General features: G+C 20.5%; 1 protein-coding gene across 1 annotated transcript; it reads left to right on the top strand.

Annotated features, from left to right (window-relative positions):
* Nucleotides 1–6,329: 6,329 nt before the first annotated feature.
* Nucleotides 6,330–7,642, top strand: LOC121130644 (uncharacterized). The gene is given in 2 exon segments (XM_040726367.2): nt 6,330–6,468; nt 6,471–7,642. Coding segments are annotated over 2 exon segments (1,311 nt in total).
* Nucleotides 7,643–19,274: the final 11,632 nt, after the last annotated feature.

The raw sequence follows: 19,274 nt of genomic DNA on the forward strand, positions 1-19,274 counted from the left end.
TTAAAAATTTCTCGATTATCACAATTAAAATATTTTAAGACGTTTTTATTTTTAATTTAATCCTATTCTATAGACTACATAATAAAGCTTTACTAATTTCTTAGATGTTAAATTATTAAAATTTTTTATTATTAAATAATTAAATAAAATAATGGAAGAATCGGATTCATGGTCTAGCACACAATTAGATGATATTAAGGAAACTTTAGAATCAAAACCAAATAAATATAGGAATAAAATAATTATGACAAATTTATTATTCGAAAAGATTTTTGAATTTTTTTCAGATGGTATATTTAAGAGTGCGGCTAAATTGAAGGTTTCTAATAAAGAGAATGGTTTGAGATATATAATAGAAAATATAAATAGTAGTAATGACGATGAAAATAATATTAAAGATAAATTAAATATGAAGGCTGTAAGTTTAATAAATGAGAATTCTATACCAGGAGCAGTTCTTTTTAAATTTGATGATTACAATAAAATAAATTTAGAAGTTATTGCGAGTCTTAAGGGATTTATGAATCCTATAGACTTTAAGACAAAGAAAATAAGTAAAAAACCTACGAAATCAAAATCGTTTTGTTTGGTTTTATATTTTACAGGTTTTTTTTCAAATATTTCAACAATTTACTCAAAAAATAATATAAACAGAAATTTTATTTCTAAATTTATAAATAAGACACAACCTGTAATTTTAGAGCTTCTTTATGGAGGAAAAATTGACGAAAAAAATTTTGAATCTTTGAAAGAAAATGATTTTTTCTTAGAATTCTTCATAGAAAAATATAATAAAAAAGAAAGAATTGAAATTTTATCTGAAAATTTAAATGATATTCTCAATTATCATTTAGAGAATTTTGAGCTTTTGAATAATTATTTTTACTCATTGCTAAAAATGCTTCCAAATTCGAAAATGTTATTTAAAAATCATCCAATATTCAGTTTAGAATCACTTTTACCACAGACAAAAGCAATTTTCCCAAAAAGAAATATTTTAGGAATTTTCAAAGGTGAGAAAGTTTATTCAAGAGAAAATGTTCAAAAGATTTACAGTGAAAAAAGTCTGAAGAAATTCTGCAGAATTCCAAAAAATGAAAAAATTTTTTATAAAAAAATTAATAACGAAAAACATTTCCTTTTATGTCAAACTGAAATAAGAAAAATTGAAAATTTAACCTCAAAAACCATGGAATTCTTTTGTAGTGATCACATTCCTAAAAATTGTATCTATAAAAATAATCAGAATTCTTCCTATGTGTGTTATTTGTTGGGAATTGATTTTGCGGAATGTTTGGTTGGGTTTAGTAAAGGACAGGAAATGATAAAAAAAGGAGTTTTTATTTATAAAGAAAATGAAGAAGTTTTTGAAAGGGGATGTGCGGAGAATCAGATATTAAAATCCATGAATGATAAAATTTGGGAAGGTAGAAGATTATTTAAAACATGGAGAAAGTTTAGAATGTTGGTAGAGAAGTATATGGAAATAAAAGAGAGAATTGGTTATGAATAGACAATAATAACTTAATAAAAATATTATGAATATAAAATATTTAAAAAAATATCTATTAATAAAATATTTAAAAAAAAAATAATTATTAATAAATTTTTTATTAAAATTTTTTTATTTAAAATTAAAATAAAATGACAACACCGAACCACAGACTGGAGCTCTTCAACAGTGGAATAAAAGGAACATTTTTCTCTCAACTTGATATTTTAGAAATAAATACAATTTTAAATAACAGTGAAATTCAAATTTTAACAAAAGATGAATATGAGAGATTTTCAAAAAAATTGGAGAATACGATTCTGTGGACGAGTATCTGAATGAAACTTTCAATTTTGAAAATGTAAACACCACTAAAAAAAATATAAGAAAATATTTAAAAGAAAATAGAAATTTTAAAACAGATGATATAAAATTAAACGAATATTACGTAATTTTAAATCCAAAATTATGGATAGAAATATTTACATTGAATTTCTTCAAGCCTAAATCGTTACAATTTTATATTTTTTTGGATTTTTTATATAAAAATTACAATAAAGAATTTGTAAAAGAGGATATTAAGAATTTATTGAATATTCCAAGCACTAAGCTAAAATATTTTATTAAATCTCTCATTTCAAAAGGTTTATTAAACTATAGAGCAAAAAACAACAAATTTTACTATAAAGTAAATAGTATATTACTTCTAAAAGAGGAAATTACATCTATAAAGAATGATAAAGTAAAAATAAGAAATTATAAAACAGTAAAAACTCAAAATTTTACATTAATAGAAAATGTTCCTTTAATAAAACAGATATCAGACTTTTTAAGATCTTCTAAAAACGGAATTTGCACAAAAGACGTTGAACAAAAATTTAACATAAAAAAGAAATCAGGATTGAAATTTTTGAATCTTCTTCATTCCTTAAATGACAAAAGTATAAAAAGAAAATTACAATGGAAAATAAAATTAAGAAATTTATATTTTTTGACCAGAAGAACGAACAAGAGGTTATTAAAAATATTAAATCAGATTTTACAAATGGAAACGGTAAAAAGTATTTGGAAGATTTAATTTCTGAAGAGAAAATATTTTTGCTTAACAAAGCGGTTAGAAGTTATCTTAAACAGAAAACAGGGTCAGAACTTATTCCAGAAAGGAGAACAGTGTTGAGAATTGTTAAGAGATTGAGTTGTAAAATTTTTAGATCAAAAATAGGGTCTTATATTATAGCAGATAATACACTTAATGAATCTGATTTTATAGTTCAACAATTTATCAATGGGAATTATGGAGATGATATTAAAATAAAGGAGAAGAAGGAAAAAAAACAAAAAATAACTGTTGAAAATTTGAGTTTTAAAAAGAAATTGTATGAACATTTTGTTATTAAAAATAGTTATGTTTTTATTGATAATGGTTTTTTAGATAGTGAAAAAAAAATTGTTACTTATTTTATTGATTTGGTAAAAAATAAGAATACGAATAATATTAATAAATTAGATGAGAATAATATTAATCTATATTTAGATGAGAATTTTATATATGAATTAACAGTTGAAGAATTTTGCAAAATTTTTCCAATAAAGAAATTTGAATTTAAAAAAATTTAAAAGCTGAATTATCTATAGAAAGTGACATCAACAATGTTAAAATAAAAGATATAATTTATAAAAAAATAAAATATGAAAATTTTAGCTATTTAAAATATGTTATAAACAGTTTATCAAGAAATGTAACACTAAATAATTTTATTAAACTTGGTATTTTAGAAAGATCAGAAAATAAAAAAAAATTTAAAATTAAAAATTTAGAAATAAATTTAGATAGTCTTAAAACATATAAAATACCATATATAGACATATCTAGTAGAATTGAATTTTATGAAAAAATAAAAAATTTTAATGAAGAAAACTTTGTAATAAAAACAGAATTCATTATCTTTAATAATTATGAAAAAATACTAAGGAGTATGAATGTTTTATTTATTTATTAAATATTTTTAAAAAGCCAAAATTTCTTAATTTAGAAATGTTAAATGAAATTCCAGAGAATTTATACAAAAATATAAAAAACTAAAGGAACATATTTTTATTAATAATAATATTTTTAATTTTAGTTTGAATGATATAGAAATAGAAATACTTAAGAAATATATGTTAAGAAATAATATTATAAAGCAAAAGGATGAATTTAATTTTGTTTTAAATTTTTTTCAACGAATAATTTATATTTATATTTAAATAATGAAAATAATAAAATTGTAATTCCTGATATAAAAATTAATATTAGTAAAATAAATAGTAATTATAATATTATAAATTATAATGATAATAATAAGAGAAATTATAATTATTACAGCTTTGAAATAATTTATTATACATTAATAAAATATGGTTCAATGGAAGTTAAAAAATTAAAAGAAAAAATTAATATTTTAGAGGTTTTTGAGATAAAAGAAGTTGTTAATAATTTTTATGAATATTTTAATGTATTTACAATAAACAATATTTTTATAATAAAACTTAAATAACTAAATTTTAATATTTTTAATCATAAATTTTTATTTAAAATTTTTTTGCATTTATAAAAACATCTTTCCTCTCATCTTTTAAATATTTATTTTTATAACTCTTTCTTAAACATTCAATCTCACTCCTTTCCTTAAAATATTTATCAACAACAATACTCTGACTTTCGTCTGATATCTTTTTTGTCCTCAAACATCTTTTTAATATTTTTACTTTTGTTTGATACTAAAATTTTATTATTCTCTAAAACAAGAAAATTTTTAAAAACTCTTAAATTTTCGTTAATCTTTAGTTTAAGATAACAATCATTTTCATTGCTTTTATCATTTAAGTTTGTAGTGTTTTTATTTAAGTGTAACGAAACTTCGTGATTTTTTAGACGTTTTAAAGTTTTAAAATTTTTGTTGCAGATTTTGCATAAAAATTTATTTTTATCTTTATTATTGATATTTGTTGCCATAATATTATTGTACAGATCTTCTGTAATAGAGGGTTGGTTTTTTATGTATAGTCTTGAATTATATGCGTGATATTCTGTTGAGTAATGTAGTTTATCAACTGAAACCAATTTACAGATTGAATATTTATAATTTTTTAAGTGCATAATAAATTAAAATTAAATTGAAAATAATAAAAAATAAAATTTTACTAAATTATGTCAAATGATTTACAAACAAAGTCAATAAAAAAATTAAATAACCTAAAAACAACTTCAAACAATCTAAAAATAGAAGAAATTTCCTTAATAAACGTTACAATACAAAAAATAAACAAAACAGAGTCTGCGTTGCGTAATTTTTTTATATCGAAAAAGAAGAAAGCGGAAATTAAAAAAGAAATTTTTAAAAATTTTTATAAATTAAATTTAAGAAACTATGCAAGAAAATGGCTTTCATATGTTCTGAAAGAGTTAATAGAAATAAATTCGAATAATTTGTTACCTGAAGTTAAAAATTTATTAATTGAAATATTTTCAGATTTTAGAAATGTAAATTCTATTTATTTAGATTTAAACAAAATAAAAAGTATAGAAATTACTAAAAATTCTGAAGATTTGTTTAGTGAATTAAATGAAATTTATGATGAACTGATTGATGAGGAATTTGAATATACTTTATATTTTAGACTAAGACATGGTGTATCATCATATTTATGTGGATTAAGTAGCAGTAGTATACTTTTTAAAAGAATAGTTATGAAAATTCTTAATACAATAAGCGAGCTAACACTTACAGATGAAAAAGGTTTTACTAAAATTTTAAACACAGTGACGAGTTTTATAAAAAACGATAAACCTACTGAAAAACTAAACAATTTAAACGAATTGGATATTTATAATATTGATTTGTATATTTTGGATTATAATTTGAATTTATTGTCGGATTTTATACCACCAAATAAATTAATACCAATAATTAAGATAATAAAGGAAAACAATATTGCTAATATGAGTTATTTGGTGGAGTTATTAGAGTTTTCTTTTTATGTTGATAAGTTTTATTCAAATTCTGAAAATGTTATGCCTTTAAATTTAATTTATAAAATTAATTTGGTTCAGCTTCTTTTATTAATTATAAATGATAAAACAATTATAAATGATAAAAATTTAACTAAAAATAATAATAAAAATCTTAATTTAGATAATACCAATAAGAATCAGGATTTAGATAATACTAATACTAATGAAAATTTAGATTTAATAATTTATTATCAAACATTAAAATTATTATTAATAAAAAGAAAATATAATGAATTTTTTAATATAAATAAATATGATGATTTAGAACATTTAGAGGATGTAATAGAAATAGAATTGAAAAGTACCGAACAAAAATATTTTTTAGATTTTTTAATTTATTATATTTTTATTAATTATGCAAAAAAATTAAAAAATATTTTTAAAATTAAAATTAATAAAAAAATACTAAAATTTTTAGATGATGAAATAAAGTGGAAAGAATATGTTGATGATTTAAATAATGATATTTCAATTGAAGATAATTTTGGATATGAAATGTTTATTAAAAATTTAAATATCATTAGAAATACTCAAAATATTAATAATACAAATAATACTAAAAATATTAATAATACAAATAATACTAAAAATATTAATAATACAAATAATACTAAAAATATTAATACCATTATTAATACTAAAGATAGTAAGGATAACACAGAACAAGACAGTATTTTATAATATTAATAATTAAAGTAATTAAAAATTTATTTCTAAAGTTTGATAAAAATTTTTAGTTTTTAATAATTTTTAGTTTTAAAAAATTTTTTATATTAAAAAAACATGCGAGAAATAATTTCATTACATATTGGCCAAGCCGGAATCCAAATAGGTAACGCTTGTTGGGAACTTTACTGCAAAGAACACAACATTAATTCAGATGGATCACCTGGACAAAATTTTGGAAAGGAGGACGATTCATGCAGCTCTTTTTTTTTGAGACATCTTCAGGCAACTACGTTCCAAGAGCCCTGTTAGTCGACCTTGAGAGTGACGTTATTGATGAGGTAAAGAGGTCAGAATTTTCAAAATTGTACCATCCGCAGCAGATGATCTGCGGTAAAGAGGATGCAGCAAATAATTATGCAAGAGGACATTATACAGTAGGAAAGGAATTACTAGAACCAGTACTTGAAGAGATACGAAAGCTGGCTGACGGATGTGAAGGGTTACAAGGGTTTTTATTATATCATAGTTTTGGAGGAGGAACAGGATCAGGTTTCGGGGCGCTACTTATGGAGGCACTGAAGACGGAGTTTGGGAAAAAAAGCAGATTAGAATTTTCAGTCTACCCTGCCCCTCAATTATCTACGAGTGTTGTAGAACCATACAACTCTATCCTTACCACACATGCAACATTAGATCCTACAGACTGCTCCTTCCTTGTCGACAACGAAGCTATTTACGACCTTTGCAAAAATCTTGGGATCGAGGCACCCACCTATACAGACTTGAACAGAGCGGTCGCACAAGTTGTAAGCTCAATAACGGCATCACTGAGGTTTCCAGGATCTCTAAATGTTGACTTAAACGAATTTCAAACTAACCTGGTACCGTACCCTCGAATTCACTTTCCACTTGCAAGTTACGCCCCCTTTCTGAGCAAATCACGGGCAGACAGAGAAGCACTAGGCGTTAAGGAGATAACCTCAGCATGTTTTGACAAAAAGTCGCAAATGGTCAAATGTGACCCTACTAAAGGAAAATACATGGCATGCTGTCTTCTGTTCAGAGGAGATGTAATCCCAAAAGACGTTAACACCGCAACATCAAACATAAAACAGAAAAAATCTGCACAATTTGTCGAGTGGTGTCCAACTGCCTTTAAAATAGGTATAAACAACAGAAAACCATACCATTTTGTGGGCGGTGCAATGGCAAAGGTTGATAGGGCATGTTGTTTGCTTGCTAATACAACTTCTATAAGTGAAGCTTGGGGTAGACTTAACCGAAAATTTGATTTGATGTTTTCTAAAAGAGCGTTTGTGCATTGGTACGTAGGTGAAGGAATGGAAGAAGGAGAGTTTGCAGAAGCTAGAGAAGATTTGGCAGCCCTTGAAAGGGATTATGCAGAAGTTGCTAATGAAGAAATATGAAAAATTTTTTTAAATATTAAAAAGAATATTACTAAAAATATATTTTACTTTTTAAACATTTATTTTAATTATAAAATTATGTATAAAACTATATTTAGTTATTAATACTTTTTTATTATTAATAAAATATTTACGATACATTTTATTGTTTATTAAATTTATATTATAGATGTAATATAAGCTGCATATTATTAATATTAATAAAAGCAGTTTAGGAATTAATTTACGGGTATTTTATAAATTATATTTTTGTATATAAAATATTTTTATGTTTGTGATCATCTTAAAATACATTTATTTTTAAGTATATTAAAAAATAACGAAATTTGGCATGTTATTGCATAATAGAGTTAGTATAAAAATTTTTCAAAACATCACTGACTCATCATATAAAAAAAATATAAAATAAATAAATGGTATATTGTTATTCTCATAAAAAAATATTACATAAATAAAGTATATATTGTTATTCTCATAAAAAAATAGAGCTTCTATGAAGGTTTAACAATATTTATCGACAAAAATAAAATAAATTTTTTAAAGAATATTTTAATATATTTTTAAAAATCAGACTTATTTGTTGTAATGAAATATTTTCTCTTTTAAATATATTTATCTAATCACTTATAATAAATATTATTCCTCGCCACTCCATTTTCTTTTTTTATAAAATCTATCACATATGATCAAGGAATTTGAATATTATTAGTATCCGATTCATATTATGACACAAAGCCTGTATAATGATTAAAATATGACAGATTATTAATTATAGACTGATTGCTACCATTGAGTAATATATACATCTATCTGAGTACAACAAATTACCAATTCCTGTTTTATTAGATAAACACAATTTCAAAGTATTAACCCTCCTATTTAGTGGCACGTTTTAAGGAAAATTTTTTTTCTAAATTTATCCACTCGATACTAATATTATTGATATTATTTATACTACAACTCTTTTTCTTGACATAATATATTCATCTACTTCAACAACCATATTCTGTCCTCTAATAAAAATATGATTGTCTTTAATGTATATATTGTATGTTTCCTTAATTTATTTCTAATATTGTTCATAGTTTGGTATGTTGCTTAAAAACACAAGTTAATCAGCAAATAAGGGAGAGAAGATATAAACTAATATATTATTATTTTAACATACTGTATAATAAATATACACATCATAATAATCTATCTATTATTTCTGCATTCTTTATTAGAGAAAATCTATGAATTAATCTCCCTATGTTCTTTTTGAATAAAATTGTAACTTTCCAAAATTTTAACATAAAAATTTTACTGTTTGAGTAATTATTTAGTTATCCAATAGAAATTGATAAATTCGGTATTAGAGTTTAATATTATGTTGTTCATAAAGAAATAAAAAAAAACTTTCCATGAAAATCGCTATGCTATAATACAAAGCTTTTTATTTGGTAGATACACTTTTATAAATGAACAAAATAATTTGTATATTAAAAAAATTTAATATCGTTAAATTAGATTTGAAACTAAAATTTATTTATTTTAAAAATGAATTTTAAGCTCTAAAATTTCTTAGTTCATCAGATAAATTTTAATAAAATGTTTAACACATAACAATAACAAGATTTGTTACGAATAATTTAAATTTAAATAGACATATTAATATTAACATTATTTGAATTCGTTAAGAATCTACAACATATAAATATTCTCGAATATTTATTATTATAGTAATTTTATAAATCTGTATTCTCATTATAGGATAGAATATAAAATGTTTTATTTCTTTCTTATATTTTAAAACATAATAATTTTGTTTAAAATATAAATAAGAGAATTTACGTGAATCTGAGTAATTATTCATATTTAAAAATTTTAACCTATTAATAAAATTAGTTAAAATTTTTTATCATAGAAAGAAATGAAAAATTATTATTTTATGTGTCTAAAAAATTATTTCTATTATACAATCATTGTTATTATTAAAAAATTTTATATTAAAAGAAAAAAAAATAATAATTAAAAATTTTATATTAAATTAAATAATTCTCCTAAACAAATGTAAATTAGAAATAAATAATTTTAATGCATAAAACAGTGAATATATACTTTAAATGCTGCACATAATTCAATCAAATATTCAAAGATATCCTCTATTTGAAGCGTATAATAATAGTTATTATAAATATCATTATTTTTTAAACGAATATATCCATTAATATTATTAAAATCAAAATACTCATTAATATAATTCTTTAAAGATTCCATATCATAACATATTTGTTTATCATATTTCCATGTATAATATTTATTCATTTCTAAAAAAAGCCAATTATCTAAAGCTCTAAAAGGTAATGAAAATTGGGAAGCTTTTTCCTGATCAAATAAATCACGTTTAATTGTATAAATACGAACTTCTTTTGTGTCCCTATTATAATTAAATAGAATTAGAAACTCTAAGACTGGATAATTATTATGAATTTTTTTCATCATATAAAAATATCTGTACGATAGTACAAAATCATTTTTACCCAAATTTTCAAGATTTAATGAAATAAAATTGTTATTTGGAGAATAGTAAACAAGATCATACGTGCATATTATTGTAATCAAATGAAGTAGAAGTCTTACCATAATTTATAAAATTTTTTTAAAAAATATTTTTTACTGACATAATTAACTCATAAAAAAAATAAAAGCAATATCACGTAAAGAGATAAAATAATAATTCTTATAATACAATATATATACATACAGAGATCCATTATTATTTAATAGGTTCTATAATATTAAAATTAAATATTTTTTTAATTTTAAAATTAGTATTTTTAGTCTAAAGCTATTATTTGTTATGGCATATAATATTGCGTTCGTTGTTCATTCAGAACAATTTTTAAATAATTACTCTTAATTTACCAACAAATAATGAAATATCTAGCAATATACTAACATTTATAGATATATTGCTGAAAACCAATAAAAATAGATTTATTTTTTAACAATATATTTTATAAAATATAATTATTCAGAATAAAAGATACGGTATTTCGAATTATAGCCATTTTTTAATAATCTGACCTAAAATTTCACTCACAAATAAAAAAAAACTTTTAAGAAAATTAAAAAAAAAAAAAAAATAAAAAAGATATTTTTATAAATTTAAATATTTTCTTAAAAAATTGCTTCTATCATTATTAAATAGGAGCAAAACTCATTAAAATAACTCTATTAAATATGTTCTAACATCCTTTCTATTTAAATTTTCCATATAAAATATATATGAACATAACTAAAGATAATAAACCCTGAAAAAAATATTTTCTGTTTCAGATTGATATTACTTATAAAAAACGTTATAAATTCTTTGAATTCAATGTATAAATAATCTTTTCAATTTCAGAAAATATTTGAATCTCAGTTTATTTCATTAAAAAATTCTTAAAGATATTAATTAAAACTTTCAAAATTATATTAATTATATTTACAATCTGTATTTAGTACAAATAGCTTTTTTAAATAAATTTTCGAAGCATTTTCTTAATAACTTCCAACAAATTATTTTAATTTTAAAATTAAACTAAAAAAACAACAACTTTATAAATTTGTATTTTTCAATTTCTGAACAAATTTTAAGTTGATATATTATTTAGACAATATTTTATTAATCTTAATATAAATAAGAAAAATTTACATTCATCTGATATATTATTAGCTAATTAATATACCTTTAAAAATTTTTAATTAATTAACTATCAGTTAAAAAATATTCTATTAATAAAAAGAGATAAAAAATTATAGTTCTGTTATGTTGCCTTTTTTATCTAATTATAAAAGATTACCTTCACACTAAACAATCAGTATTAAATTTATAAAAAATTAGTAAATTAAATAAATATAAATTATTAAAATGAAAAAATTTACTTAAAAATAATTTGAACGAATTTATAATAACTAAAATAAATTATTTATAATTTTTCTTAATTTAGTTGATAAAAATTTTGAAAAAATATATTTAAATAATTATTAAATATGCTAACATGACTAAAAAAATCTTTAGATATATCTTCTGATGATGAGCCAAAACAACCAAGTTTCAAATGAATATATCCACTAATATTATTATGTGTAAAATAATTTTCAATTATATTAATTGCTCTATTATAATCACAATTTAAATGCTTAAAAATTTTAAAATTTTCCATATTAACGTATAAAATTAACATATTTGTCTTTGATATCTCTCTTGAATGTAAATGAAAATAATTTTTGAAATCTAGATTTAATGATATATTTGAAAAAATATAAAAATTAAAATTTTGTTTATGTTCATCATATTTAAAAATAATTAGAGACTCCAAAAAATTTATATTATATCCTTTCCTGTATCTATATGATATTACAAAATCATCAACATGTAAATCATTTAGATTTAAATTATTAACGTTATTATATGAAGAATAATAGACTACCTCATGCGTGCATACAATTGATAGAAGATTGGTGAGAAGTCTTATCATAATTTTTTTAAACATCAATGAGTCATATAAAAAAATAAGAGTAGAATTACATAAAAGATGAGATGGTATAATTCTTATACAATAATTTATATACAAAAATAGAGAAATTGAATTTAAAAAATTTATAAAATAATAATATTTAGATTATTTTTTTATTTTATAAAAATAAAAAATATTAATTTTATTAAAGCCTTCTTTTTTAAGACTTTTAATACAATTCTATTATTTACTATATAAACGGAACTAGAATTTAAAAGAATAAAGTTATTATATTATCAATAATCCTTCCATTCATGTTCCAGCTTAGTTTTTCAAAATTAAATAAGATTAAGAAATATTTGTATGTATTGGTACGAAGATTAAAGTTTTAATGTTTTTATTTTAAGAATTCTTTGACATTACGTATTCTTGCATTATCAAGAATAGTATTTATATATAAATATATGTTAATGTAATTATTTTAAACCTCATAAATATATTTTAGTAAATTTTTTTATATTCTCAAAGATTCTGCACACATTTTGGAAAAAATAATTTCATTTTCAGTAAACTTTTGAGCTTATATAAGTTCAATATCAATATGTTTCAATAAAAATAGTAAAACAGTTGTAAATTTTGTAAATATTTTATAAATTTTTCTTAAACGAATATTAAAATCAAATATGTTAATGAGTATTTTTATTTCTTATTAATACTAACTAAGAGATGTGATGTTTTTTTATATAAATAATATTATACCATAGATAATAAATAGTCCTTCTTATTGCTTTAAAAATAAATGATACACGCTATTTACTTCTAAAAATTTATTCTTTATTTTATTAATAAAATTAAATTATATTGAGTAGATTTTCAAACTAATTTAATTAAAAATAAAAAATTTACATTTATTTTTTCTATTTTCTTCATAATTTTTCTAATTAGAAAATTTTCTAGTTTTTTTAAAATTTCCTATTTCTCTTCTAAAGGCTCTGATTACTTTTTGAATGAGTTAAATTATTTATTATATATAATAAAAAGTTGGTTCCTATATAGTTTTTTAGTAATTAATTTTAAATAATTATAGCTTTGTGGTGGTATTCCTTATTTTAACATTATAAATAGGATTTAATGTTAAAAATAAAAATTTTAATAATAAAACTTTAATTAGTTTCTGTATTTTTAAATTGATCGAACACCTGATTTTTTAATAACATATATTATTCAAGTAATAGATATTAGAATATATTTTTATATATAAAAATAAATTTTCGTTTTTATATTTTATATTGCTATTATTATTTTTATTATTTATTTTTCATAAACAAAATTTATAAAATAATTTACCTTCAAATGTTTATTATATGTAATTTTTCAGTGATTGTTATTATCATTGTTGTTTTACTTTTTTTTTATTTTTCTGAGAATATCAAAAATGTTCTTTTTAGAAACTAAAAAAAAGTTTTTTGAAATCTATTGATTTCATCTATTATTCATAATTATTTTTTTATTATACTAACGTTGTATTTTCTTTTAAAATACAAAATTAATCAACTTCCATAATATTATCAACTTCTTCTATTTTTACTAATTTTTTTAGCAATATTTTATTTTACTAATTTTTTTAGAAATATTATTATAATTGTGTTTATTGATGTTTAGAATAAATTAGTTTAGTTATTTAGTTTAGTTAGTTATTAGTTTATTTTTTTGAATATTTTTTTTTATTCAAATAATATAAAAATAAAATTAACTATTGATTCTATAAAATCTTCGAAAAAAGAACTTTTCATTATTATCGATGAAAGAAAATTTCTCGTATTTATTTTTTAGTTTTAGGATAAAATTTTTTAGATTAAATTTATAAATATAGAAAAGATTAATAAATTTATAATCTATCATTTATATAATACGATATAAAGAAGTAAGTTAAACTTTTGACATTAAAATTTTTATGAAAAAATATTTTAAAGGGTACCTAAGTTGCACTACTCGCTTTATTCTTTACGTTTATTGTTGTAACTATATATTTCTGATATCCTCATTATGCATAATATTAAAAAAATAAATATTAAAATATAAATATTGAAAATGTAAATTAAAATAATATTAAAAAAATAAAAAATAAAATATAAATATTGAAAATGTAAATTAAAATTTCCTTTAATAAAATTCTATGTTCTTATTATAAATAATTTCTCTTCCAAACTTATTTATAATTTTAATCCTTCTGGTATCGAGAATATCAAAAAAAAGGTTATTTTTTTTTTTATTATTATTATCTAAAATGTGGTGTAAAAATTGTCTAAAATTTCCAAAAACATTTACTTTTTAGTATTAAAAGTATTTTTATTTCTGTTATTAGTTGACCCTTTGTATTCAATATTAGTAATAGAAATAACTTTATCAAAATTGCTATTTACTTCATTATATTTTAAATTACTATTTATCTTACCATTATTATTATAACTACTACTTATATCTTTCTGTATTGTAAATTTTATATTTAAATTTATTATTCTTAGTATTAATAAGAGAAAGGTATTCATGTTTTATAATAATAAATAAAAATTATTTAAAAATTGAAATCTAAACAAATCAAAACTCCTAAAAATTAATAATAAACAACATATAATATATATTTAATATAAATAATAGTAAACAGTATATAATATATAAATTAATATAAATAATATAAAATTTTAATAATATTTCCTCAAAATATATTACTAGTTGCCAAATCCACTGCATACAACTCTGTTCCCAAATTACTTCTTTCAGTTCCTTTACTAAAATCCTCTCCAACAGCAACCAACATAACTCCAATACTCTGCTCAACACTCACAGCTGTAACAGGAGCATTTGCTTTATAAAACGCAATCTTACTTTTACTATCCTTGTCTGCAACTATTACCTGACAATCGCTCCCTCCTGAAATTACGACATTTTTCAAATTTGTGAGCGATTCGAGAGTGTTCACTGAAAAAAGGTTTGAAAAGTCTTTGTGAATCTTTACGATTGTGCTTGAAGTGTTTGTACCTGTGCTTGATGTGTTATAGGAGGAAAAAGTACTGTAAGAGGAGGTTGGTGGTGTGATATTAAAGAATTCTAGTTTTCCATCGATAGTGCCTATACAAAAAGATGTATTGTCGAATAGTTTTACTTTACGGAGTTGGAATGTTGATTTTGATTTCAGTTCGATTTTTAAATTTATTATTGAATTATTTAGAGTATTATTATTAAAACTACTATTACTATTAATATTATTATTATTGTAACTATTTAAATTGTTATTATTATTAGTAATAGAATTTAAATTAACATTAAAAACTTTAACAACATTGGAACTTCCAATCACCACTAAAATTCCATCACAATAATCCATATCATAGACCCTATTCTTAAAGTCTACTTCTTGTAATATCTGATCCTTTTCAATATCATATACTTTTAGCTTTTCGTCCCAGCTTGATGTTAAAATTATTGTAGAGGTGAGGCTGCACATTTTATTGATACCGGAAGTGTGGAATGAGTCTTTATAATGAACGTTCAAATTATTATTTATATTACTATTCATGGTATTGTTGTTGTTATTATTAATCTCTGATAAATTTATTAGAGCCAATGAACCATCTGAATTACCTGTTACTAACACATTCGTACTATTATCTATATTATTAACGTTATTATTTGTGTTGTTATTTAGTTTAACAATAACAGAAGTTAAAGGTACAGCTCTTTCACGAAGAATTACTCTTCCCACAACATTATAATTTGAATAAATACACACAGCCCTACACCAGCTAGTAATTACAAAAGATGAGTTGTTATAAAAATTTATTGACGATATTGTGGTTGGTTGTGGTGCTGTTGTATTTATTGAGTTTGTATTTGTGAGGTTTAGAGGAATTTGAGTTGCGTTTAACTGTTTTACCATTTTTTAAAAATTTTTATAATTTTTAATATTTTGTAATTTTTATATTTCTAATATTTTTATAATTCTGGTAATGATATTTATATTTTGTAATTTTTTAATTTTTATTTTTTATTTTTTTAATTTTTATTTTTTTAATATTTTTAAAAAAATTTTATAAAAATGCTACTCCAAAAAAAAATATCTAACCTTCAATCCAGAATTCATAGAAACTTAAAACTGTCTTCAAAATTACTTTACGAAATAAATAAAGAGCTTAGAGAAACAGTTGAAATTAATAGTAGAATTGTTGCAATGGGTGAGTGCTTTAAAAGGTGGCAGGAGAAGTTAGAACAATAAAATTTTACTATAAATATAATTATTCAGAAATCTAAGATTGTTAAATAATAAAATAATAATAAAAATATTTTCAAATTGTAATTAAAATAAAAATATGTTAAAATTGTAATTAAAATAAAAATATGTTAAAATTGTAATTAAAATAAAAATATTTTCAAATTGTAATTAAAATAAAAATTAGTTAAAATTTCAATTAAAATAAAAATATTTTCAAATTGTAATTAAAATTTGTTTATTAAAAAATAAAAAATTTTTTTTTTTAAAACATTCTTAAAAATAATCTGATCAAACAACTTTAAAAAAATCTTAAAAAAATCTATAAAAAATATTTTGCTCCTAAAACAACCACAATCTAAATAAAAACAATCTTATAAATCTAAGCTTAAGTTATGATCCTAGCATACATTTTTAATATTAGTAAAGTAATAAATAAGGTAGTAAATAAGAATCCATTGTATGAGTCTTATTTAAATTATGACAAGTATAACAAATTAGATAAGTATAGTAAATTAAATAAGTATGATAAGTACAAAAAATTAAATAAGTATGATAAGTACAAAAAATTAAATAAATATGATAAATACAATAAATTAAATAAGTATGATAAGTACATTAAATTAAATAAGTATGATATACATGCTAAAAAATATTTAAAACCTCCTAATAAATATAATAATACCAATAGACTAAAAAATAGTATTTATCACACTAATAAATTAAGGAACAATAAATTAGACAACTTAGCAAAAATATCCAACTTTGAAAGATTCTATGCTGTAATAGATGCAGGAACAACAGGCAGTAGATTAACATTTTACGAACTTGATTATGATAAACTATTCAGAACACGAAGGTTTAGTGTAAAGGGTGGGTTAGGTAGTATTATAGAAGGTATATTACAAAATTATAAAATTTTGAATAGTTCAGATAATTTTAGTGATAAATTTGATAACAGAGCTATAAAAAGAATTAATGGTATACCAATTCTTATAAGAAATAATAACAATAATATTAACAATAAAAATAATAATTATAAAAATTTAATCAATAATAAAAAGAATTTAATTTATAATATTAAAGAATTAGACAAAGAATTAGTCAAGAACATCAAAACACACCTAACTCCACTCATAAAACAACTATACCAACATCTAAAAAATAATATAAAAATTATTTTTAAAACAAACAAAAATTTAAATAACCCTAATTTAGATAATAAGGTTTCTGTTTTATTTTTAGCAACACAAGGCCTTAGATCAATAGTTGAAAAAAGTGACGTAATAACTAAACAGAAATTAATGGTACTTGTTAGAAATTCTTTAATAGAAACTATAAAAGAAATTGAAATTATTAGTAGTAATAATAATAAATTCAGTGGTAATTCTAGTTATACTAATAAATTTGGAAATAATACTGATGAATTTAAATTGAAAGTAAGAGAAGTTAGAATTATAAATGGTTTAGAAGAAGCACTAAAATCTTATGAAAGTTTATCAATAGCATATCCCTTAATTAACAATATTTCTAATAACACAAATACAATTAATAATTTATTAATTAGCAAAAAATTAAATAGTAATAAAATTTATAATAGTAAAAAGGATTTATTAATAGGAGGAATACCACCAGCAGATTCTGTTCGTTCTTCATTTGTTTCTGATAATATAACACCAAACAAAATGTTAGATGGTATTTTATGGTTTATTAAAAATAATATAAAAATTGATATAAATAGTATTAATAGTTTCAGTAAGAAAAGTTCTTTTAATACAAATTCTAAAAGCTATAAATTTAACAAAACTATTGGTGATTATTCTATGATTGAGGTTGGTGGAGGGTCTATACAATTAGTAACACCTAATATTCAAAACAATAAGATTAGTATTAAGAATATTAGCACTCTACCATCATCTTATGCTTTATCATCACCTACTCTTCTTAAAAAAATATATGATACTTATAATAATAAACAAAAAGGTAATAAAGTATACCTGTTAGGTAAGTTTGTAGATGTATTTGGAGAGATAGAGGTCGAATTAAGTGAATTTTGGGAGAAGTATTTTAACAAAAAAAATAAAAATATTATTATTAATACCAAATATAGAAATATTAATAGAAATATTTTATCACCAAATAGAAAATTTAATAAATTTAAAAATAAAAATAATTTAGAGAAAGAAAAAGAAAAATTATTAGAAATTCTTTACAATTTTTTTTTCTGAATATGATATTAATAAAAACAGTAATAATAGATATAAAAAACATATTAATAGGTATAGTGGTAAAAAAATGATTAATAATAGTAAAATAACTTTAATATTTACTAATAAAATAAATCCAATACCAAATAACAACCCATTAACATCTACAGGAATAATAAATAATTCATATAGTAATAATAATAGCAATTTATACAATAAAAATAATGGCATTTATATAGGTTGGCAATTAGCAGAGGTTATAGAAATGTACGTTGATGATGTTAACAGATATTCTTATTACTAATTAAATATTATTTATCACCTAAAAAATATATCATTCAATCAACCTGTTAAATGTATTTTTTAAATTATATAATCAACCCGTTAAATGCATTTTTTAAATTATATGCGTGATTTAAATAATCTAACATTCTACGATAAAAATCAGAACAATCTTCAATTAAGACTTTCTTAAAATCTTAATTTATATAATTCAATAATTATATTTTATCTTTTGCTTTACCTACTTATACATAATTTTTTTTATAAAAACAATTATACATTTGATTAAGGAAGTGTGAACATAAAGGTAAATAAGCAAAATTAGAGTTCATATTTTCAATAATTTCAGATAAACCGGAATAATGGTGTATATTGGTATTATTTTAAAT

Source organism: Lepeophtheirus salmonis, unplaced genomic scaffold (genome assembly GCF_016086655.4).
Source record: "Lepeophtheirus salmonis unplaced genomic scaffold, UVic_Lsal_1.4 unplaced_contig_10329_pilon, whole genome shotgun sequence".
Classification (NCBI taxonomy): Eukaryota; Metazoa; Arthropoda; class Copepoda; order Siphonostomatoida; family Caligidae; genus Lepeophtheirus; species Lepeophtheirus salmonis.